This window comes from Grus americana, chromosome 8 (assembly GCF_028858705.1).
Source record: "Grus americana isolate bGruAme1 chromosome 8, bGruAme1.mat, whole genome shotgun sequence".
NCBI lineage: Eukaryota > Metazoa > Chordata > Aves > Gruiformes > Gruidae > Grus > Grus americana.
Window position 1 is genome coordinate 15245495 of NC_072859.1, and position 22586 is coordinate 15268080.

Consider the following 22586-nt stretch of genomic DNA (forward strand, 5'->3'; position numbering starts at 1 on the left):
GGGACTGCACCCCACCCCGCAGCTAGAAAAGCGGCTGCTACTGCGGAGAGAAGCTTAAGCAGAGGAAGAGGGCGAGCCAGCCCGCCTGCGCTTTCTCGCTGCCCTTTTCTGCGGGAGCGGTGGTGAAGGGAGAAGAGTGTGGGGCTGTGTGGAGCGACGGTCGTGTGCAGCAGCCAGGGCTGTCTTAGAGAAGTTGTTGTAGCTTCAGAGCGCTGTGGTTAAACGCTCGAAATGCATATATTGTGAGCTTTTCAAAACTATATGCACTTAACAGAATATCTGTAGCAGCTATGAAGCAAATTAATGTCTGGTGAAGCTTTTGAAGTGCTTTATAGCTGTGGCCTTTCATACAAGCACTTCTGAATTGCTTTAGAGAAAACTCCTAAGCCTGTTTGCCTTAATAAGTAAAGGTAAGCTATGGCTTATTTTATTTGGAAGCCACACCAACCATGTTCTTCTTGTATCTTGTTTGCTTCTAACTGTTATGTGAATATTATTTTATTATGTTGTTCTTTCATTAATGTGTATAGGATGTTACTGTATGGTAACTGTTAGAGTAAATGTGCTGTTCCTGTAGTTGGATTTACTTGTTGGGGTAACAAACTATGTTGGTTTTAGATCAGCCTGAAACTTTGGGTTTTTCATATAGATAAAAGTTTGCAAGATTGGGGTCTTACAGGTTATATGCAGAGCAACTGCCCAACAGAAAGTTAAATAATCAAAGTAAACAACCAAACGGGGCAAAATCCTTGCCTCTTATTCATTCTTGGTGGGATATATGGAAAAGAGACAAACTTACCATATTCCTTTTTCAGATTGCTTCTAAGAGAAAGTGTTTCTTTGAATGGTAGTAAATGTATAACAAGCTTTAAAAATCACGCTGCAAATTTGTACCAACTTATGCTCTGAAGAAGGTGGTACCAAAAGATGTAGTTTGTTTGGTTTTTGGGTTGTTTGGTGGGGGTTTTTTCCCTTTAACTACACCAGAAGGTAATTAAAATAATTACTTAATATGAAACTCTCTGAGGCCTGGGGAAGTAGGTTTGACAAAGGAAGCTGTAGGGTCAGTGCTTCATTACAACTTCATGCACTTCAGCTGAAGTGTAGGGTCTTATGGGTTAGCTTGGGAGAAGCAGCATAAAATGTGTGCCTGAAGTAAAGAAAGCTTATAAATGTTTCCTTTTTTGTGTGTGTGCTGTTTTTTCTTGCAGACAAACTTCCTCTGATCCTGGGTATGATAAAGGTTAATACTTTTAGATGCAAGGCAAATAGAAGAGGTTACAATGTAATATAAGTTGTCTTACTATATGTATAAAGCTAATGGCATTTTTACTCAGACTTGGTCACTTTAACAGAAGGACTGGCTGTAAGGTAAGTACTTACCCTTAAACTGCTATAAAAATTCATTTTGAAACAGAAAAGCCTTGATGTTCTCTTTGAATATTTCCTGAGTAGAAAGACCAAGAGGCTGAGGTACGTATGTTTTGTCATCTTGTGGGTGTGTGTTTGTATTTTAAAAGTAATAACTTATTGTGAATATGAACACTACTTGTTTTGTGCCCTTGCTCAATCTAGCTATTGTGATAGCACCACATTTAAATGAGCAGGAGTTAACCCAAGCTCTTTTTCTGAACTTGGAGGGATGGTGACTCTTGGACACCAAGGCTGTCTGCTTTTGCTTTGTAAGAGTGTATTTCTAAAGAGACATGGTGTAAATACCTTCTGTTAATGCAGCTTATTCTCCTTTCAATGGCTTTTTCCTTTTCTGCTTGCCCTCTTGTCTGATGTTACTCAGGACAAAATTTCTGGCTATGGTAGTTTTTGTACCTTTGAATTGGCAATATGTTTGCCCTGCCCCTCCTCTCATCTCCTCTTCCTCTCTGAAACTAGTTTTAGAACTCATACTCTGTAGCTAATGATGTTCTGTTAAACAGCTGAAAGAAGGTAATTTCTGTGTAGAAATCCTGAGTTTGTGTATGAACATTGTGCTCTTGAGGAATTAGGCTACCAGGGCGGCTTGCTTAGCTGTTGATACCTGCAGGGACTGTCGGAGTTTTTTCCAACGTAGGAGAGAGTAACTTACTGCTCTCTATTTATCCAAATTCAGTTACTGTAAGATTGTGAGATGTAATTAGGAGCATAAATTCGCATGTATACTAAATATCATGAAAAGATTCCTCCTAAAATTTGGTATGGTTGGTTCAGGCTTTTAAAGATTCTGTTCTTAAAATTATAGCACTCATTTTTTTCCAACTATTTCTTACTCTTTCCTCCTACCTCCTTAGGAGGAGATGACTCCTGAATGAATGGGATGATGAATTGCAAATGTTCAGACAAGTGTAGTTGTATAGCATTGAAACTTGACAGAAGCTGGTAGCTATTATGAAATATGAAATATTATGAGCAAACTCATATTTCTCTTTGCAATCTACCTTACCAGGCAGAATCTCTTGAGGTTAAGCCACAGATAATACTTTGGCCTTTAACCATTAATGTTTGAATTATTACAGAGGTGTTGTCTTGTCATGGTCCATCATAAGTATGAAGAATACTAGATAGTACATCTCCATTCATACTAACTGAAACAGTTGTTTCTAGCTCAGTTTTTCAGGAATATCTGTTGTAGGATCTTGGTGAGCTTTTTTTTGGCTGCCTCTTATTTGAAATAACTGTCCTGCATCCCACTACTGTTGGAATAACTGGCCACACATGGAGTGCCTTTGGGACCCCTGTTCTGATTTTTCTGCATGACTTTCCTCTGAATTTCTGGTGGGTTGTATGCAATGTAAGTTCCCAAAAAAGAATGCTCTAACAAAAAGCTCTATTTCTGTCTTGAGTTCTGACCTGCCCAGCAAATATATAAAATAACTTGGTAGTATGGCTGAAGAAATGCTTGACTGAAACTTGGTATTTAGAAGTCAGTTGTTAGTATTGAGTAATCTCTATATGAAATGGATTTTTACAGTTATAATCAAGTTGCATATGAAATAAATATTAATTGGCATTATGATTACTCAGCTTCCTTGGAAAAGCTTAACTTCTTTCTGAAGCATTTTGCCCAGGTTAGGCAAGGGTGATGAGAAGATGACTATCACTCAGTCACTTTGGCTTTCTATTAGTTAGGACTGTGTTATAAATGGCTTCCAAGTACACAATTGTCTCCCTCCCCGCCAAGAGTGACATGATATTTGAAACACTGTTAGAATTACAGGTAATGATGAAGTTTCTTTGAACAAACTTGTTCTGAAGCTTTCTTTTTTTCCCAGGGGATGTGAGTTATGTATAATACTGAAGATTTAAGGAGGGAGGGACTAACAAATTTGTAGTCATGCCTCAAACAAATGAGTATTGAAATATTTTTTTTAATCCTAAATAAAGGTATGAAACATAGTGGTTTGAATAAGTGTCTTATATTGTAATAGTATGGTATACACTAGTACTTAATCTGTAGAGGAAGGACTGCTGGATTTTATGCTGTCTTTGCTCATATATAACATACTGAAAAGTCTGTGTATAGTACAAGACTAAAATCAACAATCAATGTTCTATGACTCTGTTCTGACTATGGAGCTAGTATGCTCTGTAGCACATCTTTGTAACCTTGACTTGCGGCATTTACTGATGCATGCTACCACATGGTGTGTAGCTGGCATGCAGGCAGGCTACAGGAAGGAGATTATACACACTCTCAGGCCCTTGATTAACACAAGCATTTCAGCGTAATGCATTTATCTTGGAAAACAAGTCACTGGATAGTGCAGAAATCCTTAAACTTCCTGTTGTTCTTCCAGGCTGTTCAAATGATAGTTAACAAAAACACTGGAGAATTGCTAGTTGAAAAATGTTGCAGGAATTAAATTTATATTTTTTAACATCGTTATGCTTCAGTCCTGAAGTCAACTATTCCTATTCCACTTTAGTACAGGGAACTTGATTGCTGGCTGTCACCAGTGAGGAGTTGTATTTCAAAGGGTCATAAGTAAGCCCCTATGGCCAAATTTTCTTAACACAATTTTCAAGCAAAATCTGTGAAGAAGGACAAATCTACAATTTATAATAAGTTTTGTAGTGGAAACTGAGAGTATTTTCAAATACTATAGATAATAGCAGGCTGCTCCACAGTGCTCTCGCCTCAAAACTTGAGTTAAAATAGATTCTTATTTTGAATCTAGCTTTAGTGGCAATACTTGGTGATTTAAGGTGTTGACACTGTTATGTTGTTTTTATCTAGAAAAGACAATTTTGCATGAATCTGCTGATTCATCTTTATTAGAATGCAAATTAACTGTTTTTTTGATTCATCCATGTTTCTGGGAGAAGTAGAATAATAGTGTGAGCAACAGTTCTTTAAGATATGGCATCTTTGATCAGTCTCTCAGGTCCTTCTTGATACAGATGAAGAGCTGTTTTTGTTTTTATTTTATTCTTTAAAAGGCATTTTTTTCTTTTGTGGTGAGGTTAAGCATCATTCACATATCACAGTTCAGCTTTCCTGAATCTAACCCCTCTGTAACAAATCCTTTCAATGCCACTAATCCCAATGTTTTTTGTTTGGGGTTGTACTTATATAGGTAGTTGTGAGATTTAGTTGTCTTTGTTTTTCCTGCAAATGGGAATGTCAGAAAAAAGTCATATATTCTACAGTTTATTGTATGTTCACTTATTACAAACCTTGATTCCTTTACTTCTGTGTATGATTTGTTAAAACTTTAAAGCTAGATAGTTCTCAAATTCTAAAGAACTGTTCTGTATTGCAGTATATATGACGTGCTAAATATCTAAAAATGCAGTCATTCCTGACATCACCTGGAGGGAAATAACCCTATTGTGGTTGTAGAACTCTAATCAGACAAAAGAGGAAACCATGTAATCCTACAGAAGAGGTGACTGTTTTATATAGGTGTGACTTGCTGCTTGCCAGTGCCTGCATCTGCTTGGTTGGGGTTCTTTTTGTTTAGCAAAGCAGATGATCTGTTGTGCAAATGCTTGGCTGAGGATGGATATAATTGCTTATTGATCTTCAGCTTGAGTATAAAGATTCTCTTTCTTGTCCCTTCTCACAATTGCTTATTGCTGGTTCATTAGTTTAACCAAGTATCTTCCTTAGGTGTTTTTTAATTATTCATTTTTGAACTACTAATGATATGTGCTCAGCTTTCCAGACTAATTCACTTCTTCCTTCTTTTGGCCAGACTGTTGTATTCATGAGGGCATGACATACTGTTTTGTGCTCTTGTAACAGGTACTTTTTAAGAGCTAAAGGAGACTTCTTAACCTGCTTATACAAAGAAGTTCTGGGCATTTCTTGGATTTCCCCTCTTTCCTGTATATTTAAAATTTTATGTCTTTGTCTTTCCTGCTCATCGTGATGGGTATGAAACTTGTTTTGAACAGATCTTGGCTGAAGGGTGAGGATGTGTGTACCTGTTGCAAAAGAGGGTAGGGAGGCACAGTGAGATCCTAGCTGAATTAGGGGCAGCAGATGAGTGATTCTAAACTTCTGTTTTTGGCTACTGCAAACTACAGTTTTAAGTATGAAGTTCTACTGTGTTATAAAAAGGGTTTTACTATGGTATTTAACTTGAAGTCCAGAGTTCTTTAATCTGAAATTAAGGAATAATTTCTTAAAGCTCGACTTCTCTAGAATGTTGACCTATTGTGCTGTTTTGTCTACAATAACACTTTAGGAGGTATTTTCCTAAAACTACAAAATGAATCCTTAAGCATAGAATGATTAGTGTTAAAGAGTGCTTACCATCTTCCCTCTGCCTCTTTTGCTGTGTAAGTGGACAACATAGAGTGTCACAATGTATTTCCAGATTAAAGGAGGAAAGGAACTTTTCAAGGCAACTGAATAAGTGTTGTTTGAGGAAGGCTAAATTTTAATATAGAAACTACTATATAGGATCTAGCCCTCATCGTTGAACGTGCATAGAGAAGATTGCTCTTCTACACTTAACTCTGTTTAAAAAATAAAAAATGTTTTTAAAAAATTGCTCTTCAGTACAGTACTTCTTTCAGATTTTGGCCTTTTTCATTCTTTTCATCTCTGCTTCTTCCTCTTTCTCTTCTGCCAGCTTTTAAGTGAGTTAAGTCTGCCAAAGAATATGTCTTGTTTCATTTTAAATACCTACCACATCCTCTGCTACTTAAAGGGCAGGTTAATATTCTAGTTTTTCTTGTCTCTGTGGTATGCAGCCTTATCTCTTCTGGCAGCAACTTGTTTTGAAGATTTTACTGGTACATAGAAAAGCCACTTTAATGCCACTGTTGTACTGAACCTTAGGTTTTAGCCTCCTATTGGCTTCCTTAACTCATGAATAAAGTCATGTTGTTGTAGATTTGTGAGAGCTTGGAGAAGTATTGGAACTAGAAAGAAAGGCTTACTTGAACTAGAAGTTAAAGATATTATCATGATGTTATCTTGAATGTTTGGGTGGAGGAGTTAAGTGTGGGTGTAGGTTTTTTGTTTGTTTGTTTTTTTTAGTTCCTGAAATATAACTGTTCAACCCCCTTTCCCCTCCGATTTTCTTCTATTTACTGGTGTGAAGTTGCCAAGGAGCTCTTATGTTGAAGTACAAAGGTAGCATTGCCCTGGATATTGTGGATTTTTAGCAATGAATGTATGAGAACTTTGGAAAAGTTAATATTGATGACTCTTGGAGAGTGTGTAACACTAATGACATGCCTTGTCTTCATTTGACTGCTTTTTAGGTATTAGAGTTCAGTCTGAAATGGCTCCATGCCTTTCTTATCTTCATGTCCATGCATGCTGTTGGGGAACTTCATAACCTGATACTTCTTATCACTTAGCTGTCAAATGGGTATGGCTCTTCCAGTAGGCAGACCTACTTGCCTGGTATATGTTCCACTAGAGCTGATAATCCACTTGTGCCTAAGGATTGAAAGAAAGTTTATCTCAGTTTTCTGGGCATTTTGGACATGCAAATGCTTTTTCTTGTTGGCTAAGGCATTCTGTAAACAACAATACAACTGTAAACCTGCATACTGCTGAGTAACAAAACAATTACCATTAGCTTTTTTGAAAACAGTGTTGTGGCAGAGCAAAACATATGATGAATGCTGAGATTAGGGGTTCATATAACTGTTTTAGACTCTTCAGTCCTACTACCCCACATGTTTTTCATGCATACTGTTCCCTTACGGAGAATGTGACAACCAATTACATTCTGACAAATTGTCTGGAGGTCCAATATCCAAAAGGAAGAGTTCAAAGGAAAAGTCTTCCACTTGTCTGCAACAAACACGTATATTTCTTTGTCTAAATCATTATACCAAATTATCACTTTTTTTGCATGTACAAAATCTATTTCTGACACTTGGCTGCCTTAGTTTCCCTGCAGAAAGAAGAACTTGTTACCTGGGAATTATTTGTCATACATGAAGAAATAGACACGAGTTGTGGAAACAAAATGCAGTCTGTAATGATGCACAATTTGGAGATATGATTAATAAAAGAGTGGTCTTGATGCTAGTTCTGTTGTTCCTCAGTACTGTGGACCTTTATACATCAATAAAACGTGTTTTAAGATCCGTCTGTCCTGTGCAGATGTTTAAGGGACTTTGGATTTTTTTTTTGAGAGAACGGGAGAGACATAAGCAAAAGAAATGTAAAAATTGATGTCAAAATGCACTGAGAGAAATAATCCACTCAGTGGACAGAGGGATCTATCTGCTATCTGTACTCTCAATGGCCTGAAACATGATATCTGTGAATATTCTTGCAAAGTTTGGTGGTTATCAGAAGTGCACATTATGTCTAGCTTCTGCAGCTAGGAACGGTGTCTTCTCATGCATGCTTTTGTGTTAAATATGTTTTTAGATTTTAGTATTCAGCTGACTCCTCTAAAGATGAGTGGTGACCTGTAATGTAAAGGTTTATTGTATTTAATTGCCTGTAACTCTTTCTTTACATAGATGGAGCTGCCTGGCCTTGCGTTTGCTGTTTGGATACTCATTTGCTTCTATGCACCTGTGGATGGCTATCCAAGTGGAAAAGTAAGAGAAGCCTGCACTAGCATGATACCCTGTCATGGTAGCTCTCCACAACTGTCACCTGAGCACACTATTACAGTGAATGGGACTGAATTTAAACCGGGGGACAACATAGAAGGTATTGTGTCAGTTGTAGCTGAAGGGTTTAAATTACTGTTTCTTTGTGTTGTACCATGTCTTTACTCAGTTAGCTATACTAGATCTATGTAAGCAGTTGAATCTTGTTCAGGTGATCCATTTAGCAGTCACTCAGTACTTGTAAAATGAGCTTCAGGTGTTCATTGTTGAAATATTTCAACTTCCTTTTTTTTTTCTTCTTGCTTCAGTTCATCTGTCTGGACCAGATTTTGAAGGATTTTTTATACAAGCCCGGGATGCAGAAAACCTTGATAGCCCTGCTGTTGGTTCTTTCATGTTAGTTGACCGGAGACTTTCTCAGCTTCTAACATGTGGCCGTACCAAGGTATAGTCCTAGTGTCTTAAAATGGGATATCAGGCACTGAAGTGTTTGTACTAGACTATGTCTGTAATAGGACAGAGCTACACTATGTAATCTTCTTTGAGTTCAGTAAGTCTCTCGGGAAATTGGTCCAAATTACAGTAGAGAGGCATGGCTCACTGCAACTCTGTCAGACTATTCTTATGAGCCATTTAAACTACCCTGATGATAAAAGGGTATTGACTGCTGCAGGAAGATGCAGCATTCATAAAGTAATTTCTACTTGTGCACAATGAATGTAGTGTGTAGTCATTATTGTACTTAATATTAAAAAGAGGAGGGCATGCTTTATTTATTGGAAAAGGAGAGTTATCAATCATTTTCCATCCTTGCTAAGGACAGTGAAAATGTCTTAGAGCAAGGAAAGTTTAGGGCAGTTATTGTGGTAAACAAACACTAGAATAGGCTATTATCTTTGGTGTTGCTCTGTTGGTTACTGTTAATGGAGCCTTCTTAGTAACAGGTTAGATCACAATCTTCAATATCTGTTTTAGATAAATTGATTCTGCCTCATGTGCAAGAGATGTGAACTCTGACTAGTGTTTCAGCAACCTGCTTGATCTTCATGAACATGTACAGTGTCATCTGAGCTGGTGTGGACAAAGTTCTCAATCTGCCTATATGTATTTATTTTTTTTTCTGTCCACTTCTACCACCTGCCCTACAGTGGCATTCAGTTAACCCATTCATCAGTGCTGTAAAACCATGAGGGTGTCTGGGTTGTACCCTCTGTGCTCTGAGGACTTAACTGCAGTGCTTTGTCTGATCTGTTTATTTTGTGCAAATAACTGTCTGACCCCAAGACTACTTTTAGGTTTTGTCCTCTGGAATACTAGTTCTGTTCTGTCTGCACAGTTGTTGCACTGTCCCTTTGTGCTCTTACTATCAAAAAACTGAGTGTTATCTAGCTGTCAAAAAAAATGGAATGTTATCACACCATTACTGCATAAATGCTGCAGGGACTTCTGTCTCATCACTGGAGCCTTCTGGATTGAAAGACCTCTAGTTGTTCCTTTTTAGCCTTAAAGTTTGTTGATATGTGTAAGTTTTGGTGGTAGACTTGATCTGAGTTGATCATACCTGACTAGGGAAAAGCCAGTTGCGCTGAGTCTGTGCTGTGTAAGAGTGCAGTGTCTGTTCAGGATTTAGCTGCAGCCTGTGATGACTGTGTTAGCTGAAATCTCCTTCGTGCATATCCACTGTGTAATGCTTTATATGTGTGTGTTTTCAGAATTCAGCTGTCAGTCACACAAGTAAAGCAAAGAAGAAATACATAAAAGTTTATTGGATTGCTCCTGGAGATGCACCAAAACATGTACAGTTTCTGTAAGTAAATCTATTATTAGTTCTAGTTGATTAACACACAAATAAGGTAAACCTGTACCATTGTCTGTGTTAAATATTGGCCAGCAACTGAAAAGTATCCTTCAACTAATGGCCTGAAAAGTCAACACCTCTTGCTTGCTGTAGACTCTATGTTAATGCAGATGCTTGTTCTTTAGGGAAGGCTTGGAGGTGATTATTTTGATTTTTGCAGGGAGAGTAGAAAGGAATTTGGAGACCAATTTCTATAGTATGTTTAGTTAACTGCTCACTTCTCATGCCTGTAATATACAATGTTAAGAATCTTTTTCTGTGCTTTGTACCTAACAAAACAGTATTTGTACTTTCCTGTTATACTACTAGTTTTTTGGGAGCTAATGGATAAAAGCTATACAACTCTTCTCTGGGGTTATAATGCTCCACAGGCGTGAGTGTTTATTCTATCCAACAGAGCATGCAGTAGTATGTTTTAAAATTATTTTTCCACTGAGATTTCAGATATTTTTCTACTTTAATCCCTAAAATGGTTGAGGTCTGGATAAAGATGGGGGTTTTACAAAGAAATTGTAAAAACTGTAGGAGCTTTTCCTTTTTTTTTTTTTCCAAGTAACAATCAGCTGTTGATGTATAAAGTAATGACTCTGTGTGTTGCGTTTTTTAAGAGCCACAGTTGTGAAGAAATACAAGACCTTCTGGGTGAAGATTCCTGGCCCCGTTGTTTCTCAGCCTAATACACCATCCCCAACACCACCCTTGCATACAACACCAGAAGCTATATCAACTTCACACTTGGTTTCCTACTTATCGAAGCCCGTAAGTAATTATAAACCTAAATAATGCTATCTTTAATGCTTGTGATCAATGGAATTTAATGAAATCACATTGATAATACAGCCTATAGACAGAAAGGGAGAGATGATGGATGAGGAACTTAAATATCAGAGACTAATAACATAGACAGCTACCCTCTTGTGTTAGTTGACTTGCCTGAACTTGTGCGGGTTAAATGTAGTCATGCCACACGTGGGTCAGAAGGTTGATAGAACATTTAGAAATTAATGGTCAGAAAATATTACGCATACTTGGGAAGAGAGATGGGAAAAGACTTGTTCTGGTCTTGACTAATAACTTCCTATTTAGTAACTGCAGGCTCAGAAACTTCCTTCTGGGAGTTCATATGTGTTACTGACTTCCACTACTGATTCTTGAATTGATTGAGCAAGCGTTGCTATTTGATCCAGAAGCAGCATGACTTTTAATCCATGTATTTTCTCATTGTGTATCTGTGGAATTCCTACTTCAAAAGGAAATGAGTAGCTGGTCTTCCCTTCTTTTCTCCCTCATCCTACAGCTGATATTACCTTTCTAAAAATTAAACCAAAGAAATTTTCTGTAAAGTTTATACTTTCTTTTCAAAGTTATTCTATTATAATATTTTTAAAATGAAAATTCAACTTGAGTAAAAGTATAGCTTGGAACTCACCATCATTTTATCTACTAGTCTGGGAGTAATTGTAGGGATGGGTTAAGAGATTGGTATGTAGACATAGATGGCATTTCTTTGCTGTTCCTTGTATGCTTTCTTCTAGAAAGGGAGGAAGAAGAGGGAAACTCTCATTGCTTATGACTTGTTTGTTTGCTTATTTGTCTAGTTTAATGCATCAGGTTGTGGAAGTATGAAGTTCTGCATTAGGAACCCTTCAAACTGTGATCCTGAACATGCTTCCTGTTTTTTTCTATCCTTCCAACAAGAGAAGAGTTCAGTATTTATTGAAATGAGTGGTCCAAGTGAAGGATATTTAGCATTTGCCTTGTCCCATGACCAGTGGATGGTGAGTGTTCTATCCTACTTCTTTAGTTGCTTTTGTGATCTTAGTAAAGTTTGAATGGTACTCTAGCAAAACAGGCATATGGAAAACAGAAATGCTGCTAGATGTCATGCAAAGTAACTTCTCTCCCATAGTGCTGATGCACAGGTTGCCTTTAGGTGGATATTCAGTTTTAGCTACAGACTACTTGCAGTAGACTTTCCCTGTGGATATCTGTCTTAGCAGAATCCAACCTGTCTGATTGCAATTCCTGGTTAGAGGAATCTTTACCTAGTTAAAACCCCTCACCTGTCAGAAGCTGAGTTGCTATGCTTTCTGAAAACTATTTGCATTTTATCACTGTTTGTACAGGAGTGATTCCATTCAATCTTAAAAAGTGTTGAGAGATCCTTTTTTCTAATTGGTGTTAAAATGAAGGGACAATGCTGTTGACAAATGCATAATCCATATACTGTTGCACAAAAGAGATGCTGTTTATATTCATGTCTTCAGCGCAAGAACACTTGGTTCTTAACAATACTGTCTTTACACCTATGAGGAAAAGCAACTTTTTCCTAAAGAGGGTTTATAAATACTATCAACATCTATCTCTGTCTTGTCTGGTTAATTTAGTAAATTCTAAATAATTACAGAAACTTCTGATATTCTGGTTGTTACCTTGGGAGGGAGGAAGTGTAAATCATAATGTGTCTGACTGTCATCTGTTTGACTTCATGTGGTTCCTCTGTAATACTGAAGGGTTTGAAAGCTGGGAAATAATAGCTTGACAGCTAGAGAAATCTATCTTGGGTCTTGTTGCATATATTAAATCAAAGAGCTTTTGGAGACTGCCAGTAGTGGTTTTTATTGGGCTATAAATACCTTTTTCTTTTAAACTCTCCAGGGTGGTGATGATGCATATTTGTGCATTAATGAGGACCACAGTGTTCACGTAAGCACTGCCTATCTGAAGGGGCGAAGTCCTCCTGTTTTGGATTCAGAGGTACGTTTGAAAACAACTAAGACGCTTCCACAAATGTAGCTTTGAAGTAATGAATGGTATGCTGCTGCTTTGTGCTTTTATTTAGTACAGCAGCTGTAAAGAGTAAGGTGGATCTGCTAGGGCTGCAGTTGCAATTGATATATCTTGGGCTAAAGGTTGGAAGGAGAGATTGTTGTTGTGAGCTGGAAAAATTGGTGGTAATAAGTCCAACCCTTATGTTGCTGTATTGACTTACTGACATACCTTCTAAGTTCATATGCAAGGCTTTCACATGTGCGCTCGCCCCCAGTCATTGCCATTCTTTCTTTGTGCACCAATGACGCTCTTGTCTTTTGCAGGGTTACTCTTAAGCTGATTGCTTGGCCAGTCTGAAAAGACTGGATATTAAATGTCTCCTGTTTCACAGAATTCCCTTGAAGATGTGTCATGGAGGCTTGTGGATGGTGTTCTTCAATGTTCTTTCAGGAGGAGTATTCGTCTTCCTGCCTATAAAGGGAGGTTTAATCTGGATGCCAGTTACTACATCTTTCTGGCAGATGGGGAAACTAGTGAAGGTAAACTTGACTTACATGCGGTTGCTTTTCTTTGAACAGTTCTAAATGAGTTAGTAACCCTTATGGAAGATATGGCTTAGCTGAGAATTAGTGTCTGATCTAAGTTTTCCAAGTTTGAGACACTTAGTCCAGTCATCTTTGTCTCCTTGGATTGTGGGTTTGCTTTTGGCAGTTTTACTAAACTTAATCATATATGTCTGTTGTATGCCCACTTGATGCTAGGAACTGTCAGCTTCTTGAAAGCTGGTCACATCTTTTTAAAATGGAGACTAGCATCAAGGGCAATTATTCTTTATGCCTTGTGTGCGTAGTGGAGAAAGCCGTTTTCTGTAGAGGGGTGAGTTGGTTCTTGTATATTAAGTATGCAAGACAGCATAGACGATATATTACCATATTGTGTGTGAGAAATTTAGTTAGTATAATTATGCTCAGTGGTCACAATAGGGCTTGCATTCATAAATAAGGAGTGGGCATGCTTACAAGTGCAGTGGCTTTCCTCAGGCATAAACAAACTGCTTTGTCACTGCTTAGGTGGATTAATACACAAACATAGTCGTCAGCCTCTGATCACCAATGGAATATACAATGTCACAGGCTTTCCTCAGGATATTGGAGGTTCCCGGTCCCCAAGGCTTATCAAGGCTCATGGTAAGCTGCAATTTCTAGTTTTGTCTTCCAGGTCTAGACTTGCTGAGACTGGAGAGTTAAGTTTTCCTCATTATTGCAGAGTAGGTATTTCCTCTTGTCTTTCTGGCACACATGGTATATATGCTGTTGGCTAGCAAGGTCTGAGACTGTGAAGACAGAGTAAAGCTATTAATAATTTTTCATTTCAAGAACAGCATTATAAGATTCTTTTTGCCCAGGAAAATGAACCTGCATTTGTCTTTTCTCCTAAATTTATAATTAGGACTTGTTTCTGTTTACTTCTTTCTCTCTGGTTTAATTTGTTCTAGTTGCATTATTGGTTTAATTCTATTTCAAATGAGAAACGCCTCAACTGGCAGTACAGAGCCATTAAAGTTAATGAGAAATTTTTCATCTCACAGTACTGGACTTTAGGGCAGGCCCATGAGAGAACTATCACTCATTCTTTGTCAAACAAATTGTAAGAAATGTCACCTTTCATCTGCTGATGCCGAAGTTGGTGACAGAACATCATCTCTCACCAGTATGTACTGACTGTACTGGTGCATATGAAATATATAGCAGCCAGAGCTGCTCCGTCGTGCCGTGTGGGCATAGTATGATTATCTTTTATCTGGATGTTTCTGCCCTCTAGCAAGATAAATGCTATAATGTTGTAGTCTGAACCAGGTGATTAAAACTTGTCAGTGGTAAATTCTGACCATATGTGTACAGACCAAACTATTACATAGTCTTTGAAGTTGTATTCGTATGCAGCTGGATTACTCATATTTACCTTGTATTTTTTTTCAATTTTCAGGAGCACTGATGTTTGTTGCTTGGATTACCACAGTTAGTATTGGTGTTATTGTTGCACGATTCTTCAAACCTGTCTGGTCGCATTCGTTCCTGTTTGGAAAGGAAATGTGGTTTCAGGTGGGCAAAATCTCCCTGTGCTGCCAACTGTATTTTCTAGCTTCATTGTAAGCAGAATTGTAAACCTACTAAATCCAAGAAATAGGATATTAAACTTTGGTGTGACTTTCACCTTTCGTTAATATTATAAAATGAAACAATTACAAATCAGAAGTTTGCCTACTTACTAGTTAAAGCCAAGTCTAAAGAGGACACTAAGAACATCTTTAACTGTAGATCTGTTAAATGTATTTTAATAGAGTGTTAAGAAAGCTGTAGAGTTTCTAAAAGCAAAACTTAACTTTTCTAGGTGCATCGTATGCTTATGTTGACCACAGTCGTGCTCACGAGCATTTCTTTTTTGTTGCCTTTTATATACCGAGGAGGTTGGAGCCAAGTAAGTGTGTGTTTTTGTTTTGTTTGTTAACTCAAATGTAAAGATTGGACCAAATGAATGGGAAAGAGGTCTACTATCATGTTACAACTATTGCTGAGAAAATTGCTGCAAAAGCTGTCCTTAAGTAGGCTGATTTCAAATCCTAGCAGCACAGAAGAGGAATGTTGCCTCCTTTAACTAAAACTGAAAAATTTCTGTACTTTCCTTCCTTCCTATTTCTCCCAAACAATGTCCTTGCTCACAGTTTCTTTATGTACTAAATCAGCCTTCTTCCCACTTCCTCAGAGAACTTGAATTTGGGAGGCAAGTGAGGATGGGATGGCTAACTTAAGGTGGTAGACCTGCTGTAAATAAGTGTTGTTATGAACTTGGACTTGAGTAACCGTATCCAGTGATTAAGCTTAGACTGGAACATTAGATAGAGTGTACATCTCTGCTGTCACCTGTGTAATATTTGGTGCAATGTGATATCAGAAATTGAAAAATCTAGAGAGTATCTGAATTGAAGGTGGGAGAATGTGGTCACATCTAGGAGCTGGGGAAATTGAATAAAATGTTTTAGGGTTAAGATTAGGACAGAGAGGGTGAGAGGGGAGACCAGTGCTGGGGGAGTTATGAAATAGGCCTCTCATCAAGACACAGGATTGAGGATGAAGAGCTTGGAGCATAGCTTCTACAGTCATGTTACTCTCTGCTCTTCAGCTAGTAGAATTTCTCAATACAGTAAAAAAGTGGGACAAATCCTAGGCAGACTTACCAGTGTCTAATACTGCTAAGGAGAACAATCTCCATCCAGCTGCTGGGCAGCTTACTGCGTCCTGTTGCCTCTACCAGTCTAAATGCAGTGCTGTTTCACCCTTATAACTTACTAATACAAGCATAAATAAAATTATCAACTTTTTTGTATGTTTTCTATATCTTCATATAGATATGATATTAAAGAAATATGTCCTGTGTTTAGCAAGCAGGTTTTCATCCCTATCTCGGCTGTACTGTGATGGCTCTGACAATCTTTCAACCACTTATGGCAGGTTTCAGACCATCTCGTCATGCGCCAAGGTACTCACAACTAACTCATTAAGTTACAGCCACATGAATTAAATATGCCTGTTTCTTTAAAGACTGTTTTTACATTGAAAAGATACCTTTAAAGTAGGTAACAATGTTTTTTGATTTTTATTTTTTTCCCCCTGTCCTTGCCAGAACCAGGACACCCCCAAACTGTGTTATCAATAAAATGCTTTTCATTGTTTTGTAGGAGGCAATTATTTAACTGGTTTCACTGGAGTACTGGTACAACAGCTAGAATACTAGCTGGTGAGTAGGAGTAATAGTTGTAACTCCTTTTTAAGTGATTTAAAGGAACTTTGGTCATTGTCTGGGCTATTGCTCATCTAAAACATCTATGGACATCCATCCAGTTCAGGCATCTGTGAAGATTTATTTTCTTGTTGGCCATCTTCTGTGTGAGTTTTAAGTGGCTATCAGGTACAGCTTTAGGGAGCAAAAAATGACTATATAAGACCAAAGAGATTACAGATATCTTTCAGATTTGTCTGTAATGAGGACTTGTTCTTGGCTTGAATAATTTTTTTGTCTTGAAAGACTGAGGATAGTGTTCTTATAGTAACATAGTTCAATGTTATTTCATGGGAGAGGGGAAACTCACAGAACCAGAAGCTGGGCTTAATTCTATTAATAGTGACAAGTTTCCACAGGCAGCTTGACTACAAATGTTGTGGTGACTGTGGTCTTGTTGGTAGAGTCACAAATGCTAGTGTTCATGTGACTGGGATGTGATGGGGCACTGAGCAGGATGAAAACTATCTTGGCCTTCTCCTTTGCTCCTCTCCTTCCCCCTCACACTATCAAAAAAACCCAAAACTTTTACCTGCATGGACTCCTTTAACCTCATCCTCCAAGCAGCTGTAGGCAGTTCATGGGAAATCTGTTACCAAAGGTATTGAGAGCATTTTTTAGTTACCCTGACACAGCACTCTTACTGTCTCTTTATCTTGTTTTTACTGTGTAGTGGTGACTGTGTTCTTGGGAATGGATCTACCGGCACTTGACCTACCAGACCCATGGGACACCTATACAATGATTGGTTTTGTAGCCTGGCATGTTGGTATTGATGTTCTTCTAGAAATACACAGCTACTGTCTCATACGTAAAGGTACAAACCCAACAAAACTCCTGTTGTTACCTTGCTTGCTGTAACAGAGTGGATTGAATTTCAGGAGGTGTCTTAGGCCTCTAACTTGGAAGCTGAAAGGGAATAACTCTAGAGTAATAGTGTCATGTCTTCTGTACAAACTAATATGGGAGTAAACCAGTTTTCAAGACCCAAGTGTTCTAGAAAAATTGGTTTTGTGCCATTTTAAATAGTGGCCTCTTGGTTCTCAAACCACAGTTCATAAGGGCAGACTGAAATGAGTAAGCATTTTCCAAGAATCTATTACTCTCTGCTTTGATTTTGATCCTAGGTGGATAGGTAAAGTCCAGATTAATTCATGCAGGTTAGTCTACATTTTATTGTGACAAATTGCTGGTATGAATGGCTGTTGTTGCATGAGCAAAATGATCAGAAACTTGAGCACAAATACTTGCACTTTTGAGTGAATGGGGGAATGAAGGTGAAATCCTGACTCCAATGTGTCTAGTGAAGAGACTGCTAGTAAATTAATTGGACATTCTTAGCTTCATTGGCAAATCTCACTGAGAGAAGATGACTCTGCACATGCGAATGCCCTGTATCTAAGGCAGAGATGAGACATCTGCAGAATTGAGGAAGCACGCTTAGTTAAGAGGCTGTGTAAGGCGGCACATGGAGAAGGAGTGATTATAAAAGATGTGAATTTAAATTTAACTGCAGTAATTACTTCCTAGAAAGAGAGAAATTAACCTGAAACGTTTGAACCATGAATGTTCTCATGTTGGCTAATGGAAATCTAGTTATCTTAAAACAAAAAGGAAAAGGGTTTAGATCAAACAAACATTTTGTTCAGCTTAAAAATCAATATTTTGATGATTCACTCTAGCAAGAGAGACAAAATGTTTTGCCACTTCAATGTCTGGAAGTTACTTTTTGTAGGTCAGCTCCAGAATAATTTTTCATTTGTGCTGTGAGCATAATAGTACAGGTCATGAAATGTCAAATAAGCACTTGGAAGTCTCTTCAAATTTGATGCTGTGTAAGACTTAGTTGCAGGATCAGGACTTCTGCAGTATAAAAATGAAAAACTCCCTTCCTTTTAAGAGCAGATTTAACTTTTTTTTTCTTCCTGCTAACAGTTGAAGTGATAGAGGATGACAGAGTACAGATACTGCAGTCACTCACATCTGCAGAAGCAGAGGTAAGTCATAATTTTGTCAATAACTACTATAAGATGGGATGATTCTTTCTTTAAACCAAGAAAAAACCCTGACATTTATATGGCTTTTCTTCCCCTTCTCTTGCAGGGTCGTCTGTTTAATCAGGTTGTGTTAACCATCTATGTCTGTGGTAATATAGTATTCCTCATTGCCTTCCTGGCAGCAATCAACCAAATATGAAATAAGTCATTGAGAATTTTGTGATGAAATATTGTGCAGTTGAAAAACCTGCAAGGAATGATTTCTATTACAACTTTCCCTCAACACCTCCCTGAAGATGTAATTGAAGAATAATAGCACGTATGTGTCATGCTCGCTGTTAGGGAGAACTTGAATTCAAATCTATAGAAGGATGCTGCAGCCCTGCAAAAGCTGTCTTCTAATGGGACTTTTAATGGGAGTCTTTGCCTGAGTAAGGAATGAAGTCTCTTATTTTTTAACTGCAGTAATTAACTTGATTGAAGCTTATAGGTTAAGATGACTGAGATGTGCTGTGAATGTTGTTTTGATAGTCAGTTCCCTAAACCTCTTGTGAATATTATTGGGAAAACTGGAAAGATTGATCCAGAATCTATCATATCTGTTTACTGCGTTCTAATGGCATGTGATGTGACAACTTCTTGCTCATGATTTTGTGCATTTAAAAAAAAAAAACAACCCAAAACTTTAGTGAAAAAAACATCACAAATGCGGGTTGATGCACAAGCTAAGTGCTGTTGTCTATCTTTGCAGTTAAATGCAAAAAACTACTATCTCTGCTGTAAGACCAGTACATTTACACAAGCATATGAGTTTGGGAACTTCAGTCCTTTACTAGAACCATCATTTGCTTCGCTTAAAGTACTGTTCTGTTCCATCCCCCTCAGTGCTTCTAAACCATAAAGAAAACATGTTTGCAACTTAAGTGCATTAAAACCAGTTGTACTTTACTCAGAACTCAATCAGGAGGAACCTATCTGTGTGTATGGATTTTTGTGTTTTGCTGTCTTTGGTTGTGGTTTCTGCATTACTTTTCTGTGTGAATAAGATGGATTTATACCACTTGATGCTTAAATGGAAGTGAAAATATTTCCTCAGGAATGTTGCAGTTGTATTTGCACTATTGAGTGAAATGTAGATTAGGAGTTTGACTTCAGGAAAAGCAGCTTCTGTTAATGTGAGGAGTCCTTTCAGCTAGCATATCTAGGAGACAGAACTGTCTTTATAACAGTATGGGAGGGCATTTTTTGGTCAACAATAGATTTATTTAAATATATGAACTAGATACAGGGAATGGAAAGAAACTATATTGTTTAACTGTTTTGGTTCATGGTTTGCTTAAGTACAGTGCTTTGCATTTGTTTTTTGCAGCTCTGAACAGTTGGCTTCCACACTTCATTTTTGATACTAGAAAGTATCGATTTTTATTTATAATGCTTCAAAATGTCTTCAGCCTAGGGCTACTAAGCTAGCTGGTAGTAAAAGTGTTGGGAGTATTAGATAAAATAATAATAGTGGGGCCTGGCTTGGTATAGACTATTACAGCAACATCTCTCTACAACCTGATGGCCAGCTCTAAAATACTTGTACGTGTGGGTCAGGCAGTGGTTCTCTCCATTTACTGAAGCTGTCTATTTCTGTCTCTTCCTCCATCTCCCCAAATCCACAGTGCAGCCTTTTGCAAGGACAAGTCAGTCAGAAAGCTACAAGTTTGTTGATAGTCAGTGATCTTCTTTTTGGCTGGTCAAGTAACTGGTTTAACCATAAGGGCACTTACAGAGCTGGGATTAATCCATTTGTCAGCAGTAGCAGCAGACCGCAAGTAAGTGTAAGTTGAATTGTTCCCCTTCCTCTTGGAAGTTGGAAAAGTCATGTGCAGATTGGGAAAGGGGGACTGTGAAGAAATATGGCAAAACCTAGGCTGAAGGGCAAGAAGTGTATGGCTAATTGTGTGGGTTTGGGTTTTTAAGAGAACTCTTAGCTCAAAAGCCTGGGAATCACAGGCCCATCTAGTGCTAAAGTTTTGGGGGACTCTTTGAGTTTATAGAAGAAAATCTCCTCGACCTAGGCACAACTGATGGCTTTTAAATTAAAGTCAATGCCAGATTCTTCCTATAATACAATAGCTGTACTGTGTGTTGTTTTGTTTGCATGTGACAATGAACACAGGGTTTTTAAAACATGAATGTAAATATCTTAATAAAAGTTTCTCTCTTTTAGTAAGATGAAAACACTGTCAAATAGAAACTAGAAAATAATAGTCTTGCCTAGTAGCAAAATGGATTGTTTTCTTTGTAGACATTGTTTTATAAATTAAAACTATCTAAATGCTTTCTGGAGAAACTCTTATTGAAATTGAATGTTAGAATAGTTTATCTCTCTAATGCAGTTTCTTTTCCTCAAAAAGAAAAAAATCCTTGTTCCACATCTAATACAGCTTTAAAGTTGGCAAAATTTTCAGTTGCTCCTTGGATAACTTGTTCCTTCCCAGTGCTAGCAATATTGCGTAGTTTCTTAGGTGAGGCCTTATGTGGAGTATTGTAACTTATATAACAGAAAGACTTGTTAATTTTGTGCAATGTTTGTTCACACCACCACCCCTGCACCCTTCCTACGTGACTAGTAAGAGGAAGCAACGTGTCACTGTATTCTACTGCTTCTAAAATTTCTGGCATACTCCATTGAAAGAAAAGAAGAAAAAAGTCTATGGAAGTGTTTGATATCAGCAGGAAAATAGGTGACAGGCAGTTTGGGTCTATAGACAATGGTGGCTGCTGTATATAAACTTATCTTTTTCCCTTGAATGATAAAATATTGTATAGAAGAAAATTCCCATTACTTTGCTTCATAAAGGAATCCCACTGAAGTCAAGTAAACTTCTTCACAAGAAGAGATCAAGAAGATTTTGCTGTTCTTGTTTACTCTCAGATTAAACTTGTGATGACAAATCAACACTAGCATATTTCTTTTTGCCTGGTTCTGGACAGACAAGCACTCCCAGTCAAGTAGAAACTTGTGATCAGTCTCACAACAAGTAGTTTACTGTTTTGATTGAGTTGTTAGGTGCAGCCTCTGAATACTGGCTGTCTGCTCTTGACTTAACTACACGTAATGTTTCTTGTGTATGTATTGAACGCAAACTAACATGCGAATAGCTCAAATGCAAGGGAATTCACTGCTACTTTGCTTTACTTGAAATAATTTTTTTTGTTAGCTGACATGCAGGCTGCAGAATTCACTAAGAAAAGGTGTGCTTTGTTTCTCTTCCTTACACTGGATGCTACATTGTTTTCTGTTTTGTCAAAATTCACAAGATGAGGGGACTTCATATTCAGTGTAATAACATCCATGTTTTTCCTTTGCCCAGGATGGAGAAGGCTAGAGAGAGATGGCCTGCCTTTTGTTTCCATCACAGTTTGTAACACTATGTGGCGCTCTTGTTCAAATAACAGCATTTTTATTTTGCTTGTTTTCATTAACCTCTCAGTGAGAGGTTGAGACAGGTAAAGGATGTTCAAATCAGGAAGTATTCCTAGATGAACTAATCTGAAAAATTCTCAAGCTTTATTAAGAACATTGATCTTTAAATTCAAGCCAGTTCATACGGACAGACATTATGAAATGGGTGTTTACTTGATGTTTATGCTTAAGCTTTTGTTTGAACAGTTATGGCTTATTTTCTTTTGTCATGTGTGTAAACTGTTCTCTGTGTGGGTACATCCCTTTCCAAACAACTTAAGATGAATGACAATCATTGAGGAAAAACCACAGTCTTCTGCATTTCAGTACAGAAGTTGATATCTCTGTGATTTGAGACTTTCAGTGCAGTCTGAAGCAAGAAAGACTCAAAGTGAGTAGAAGGACAGTTAAGAGGGATGATCTACTAGTAATTCTGAAAAATTCTTTGCTCACATCAGTCTGATCCTAACTTCTCTAAGGGGGGGTGGGGGGTGGCGTGGGATGTGTGAATGGAGAAGCTGTTGCATTCACTTACCTGGGGGAGTGGCACAGCAGAATTGGCACAGGACAAATGCTTCGGAACATGCTTGGTACCATCTATTTTAGCTCATACATGAGCTAATTCAACTGC

General features: G+C 37.8%; 1 protein-coding gene across 6 annotated transcripts; it reads left to right on the forward strand.

The window, feature by feature from the left end:
- The first annotated feature begins 5 nt into the window (after positions 1–5).
- FRRS1 (ferric chelate reductase 1) lies at positions 6–21448 on the forward strand. Of its 6 annotated transcripts, none has more exons than XM_054833325.1 (17): positions 6–410; positions 1212–1371; positions 7939–8134; positions 8343–8479; positions 9747–9841; positions 10501–10651; positions 11491–11670; positions 12551–12649; positions 13056–13203; positions 13735–13851; positions 14651–14766; positions 15056–15142; positions 16104–16201; positions 16401–16459; positions 17175–17318; positions 18437–18498; positions 18605–21448. In XM_054833325.1, exons 2-17 carry the CDS (start codon positions 1321–1323, stop codon positions 18695–18697), a joined length of 1833 nt encoding a protein of 610 aa, XP_054689300.1. In that variant the 5' UTR covers positions 6–410; positions 1212–1320; the 3' UTR covers positions 18698–21448. The 6 variants fall into 6 exon arrangements, with proteins under 6 accessions (XP_054689300.1, XP_054689301.1, XP_054689306.1 ...); XM_054833326.1 differs by having other exon boundaries at positions 73–410; positions 1212–6824; XM_054833331.1 differs by having other exon boundaries at positions 73–410; positions 1212–6824; positions 7939–8019.
- Positions 21449–22586: the final 1138 nt, after the last annotated feature.

Bases quoted from the DNA above. Each gene is read 5' to 3' on its own strand.
- FRRS1 (XM_054833325.1), top strand. From the start codon at position 1,321: ATGGCATTTTTACTCAGACTTGGTCACTTTAACAGAAGGACTGGCTGT. The intron at 10,652-11,490 runs GTAAGTAATTAT...TTATTTGTCTAG, and splicing joins TTTCCTACTTATCGAAGCCC to TTTAATGCATCAGGTTGTGG. The intron at 18,499-18,604 runs GTAAGTCATAAT...CTTCTCTTGCAG, and splicing joins TCACATCTGCAGAAGCAGAG to GGTCGTCTGTTTAATCAGGT.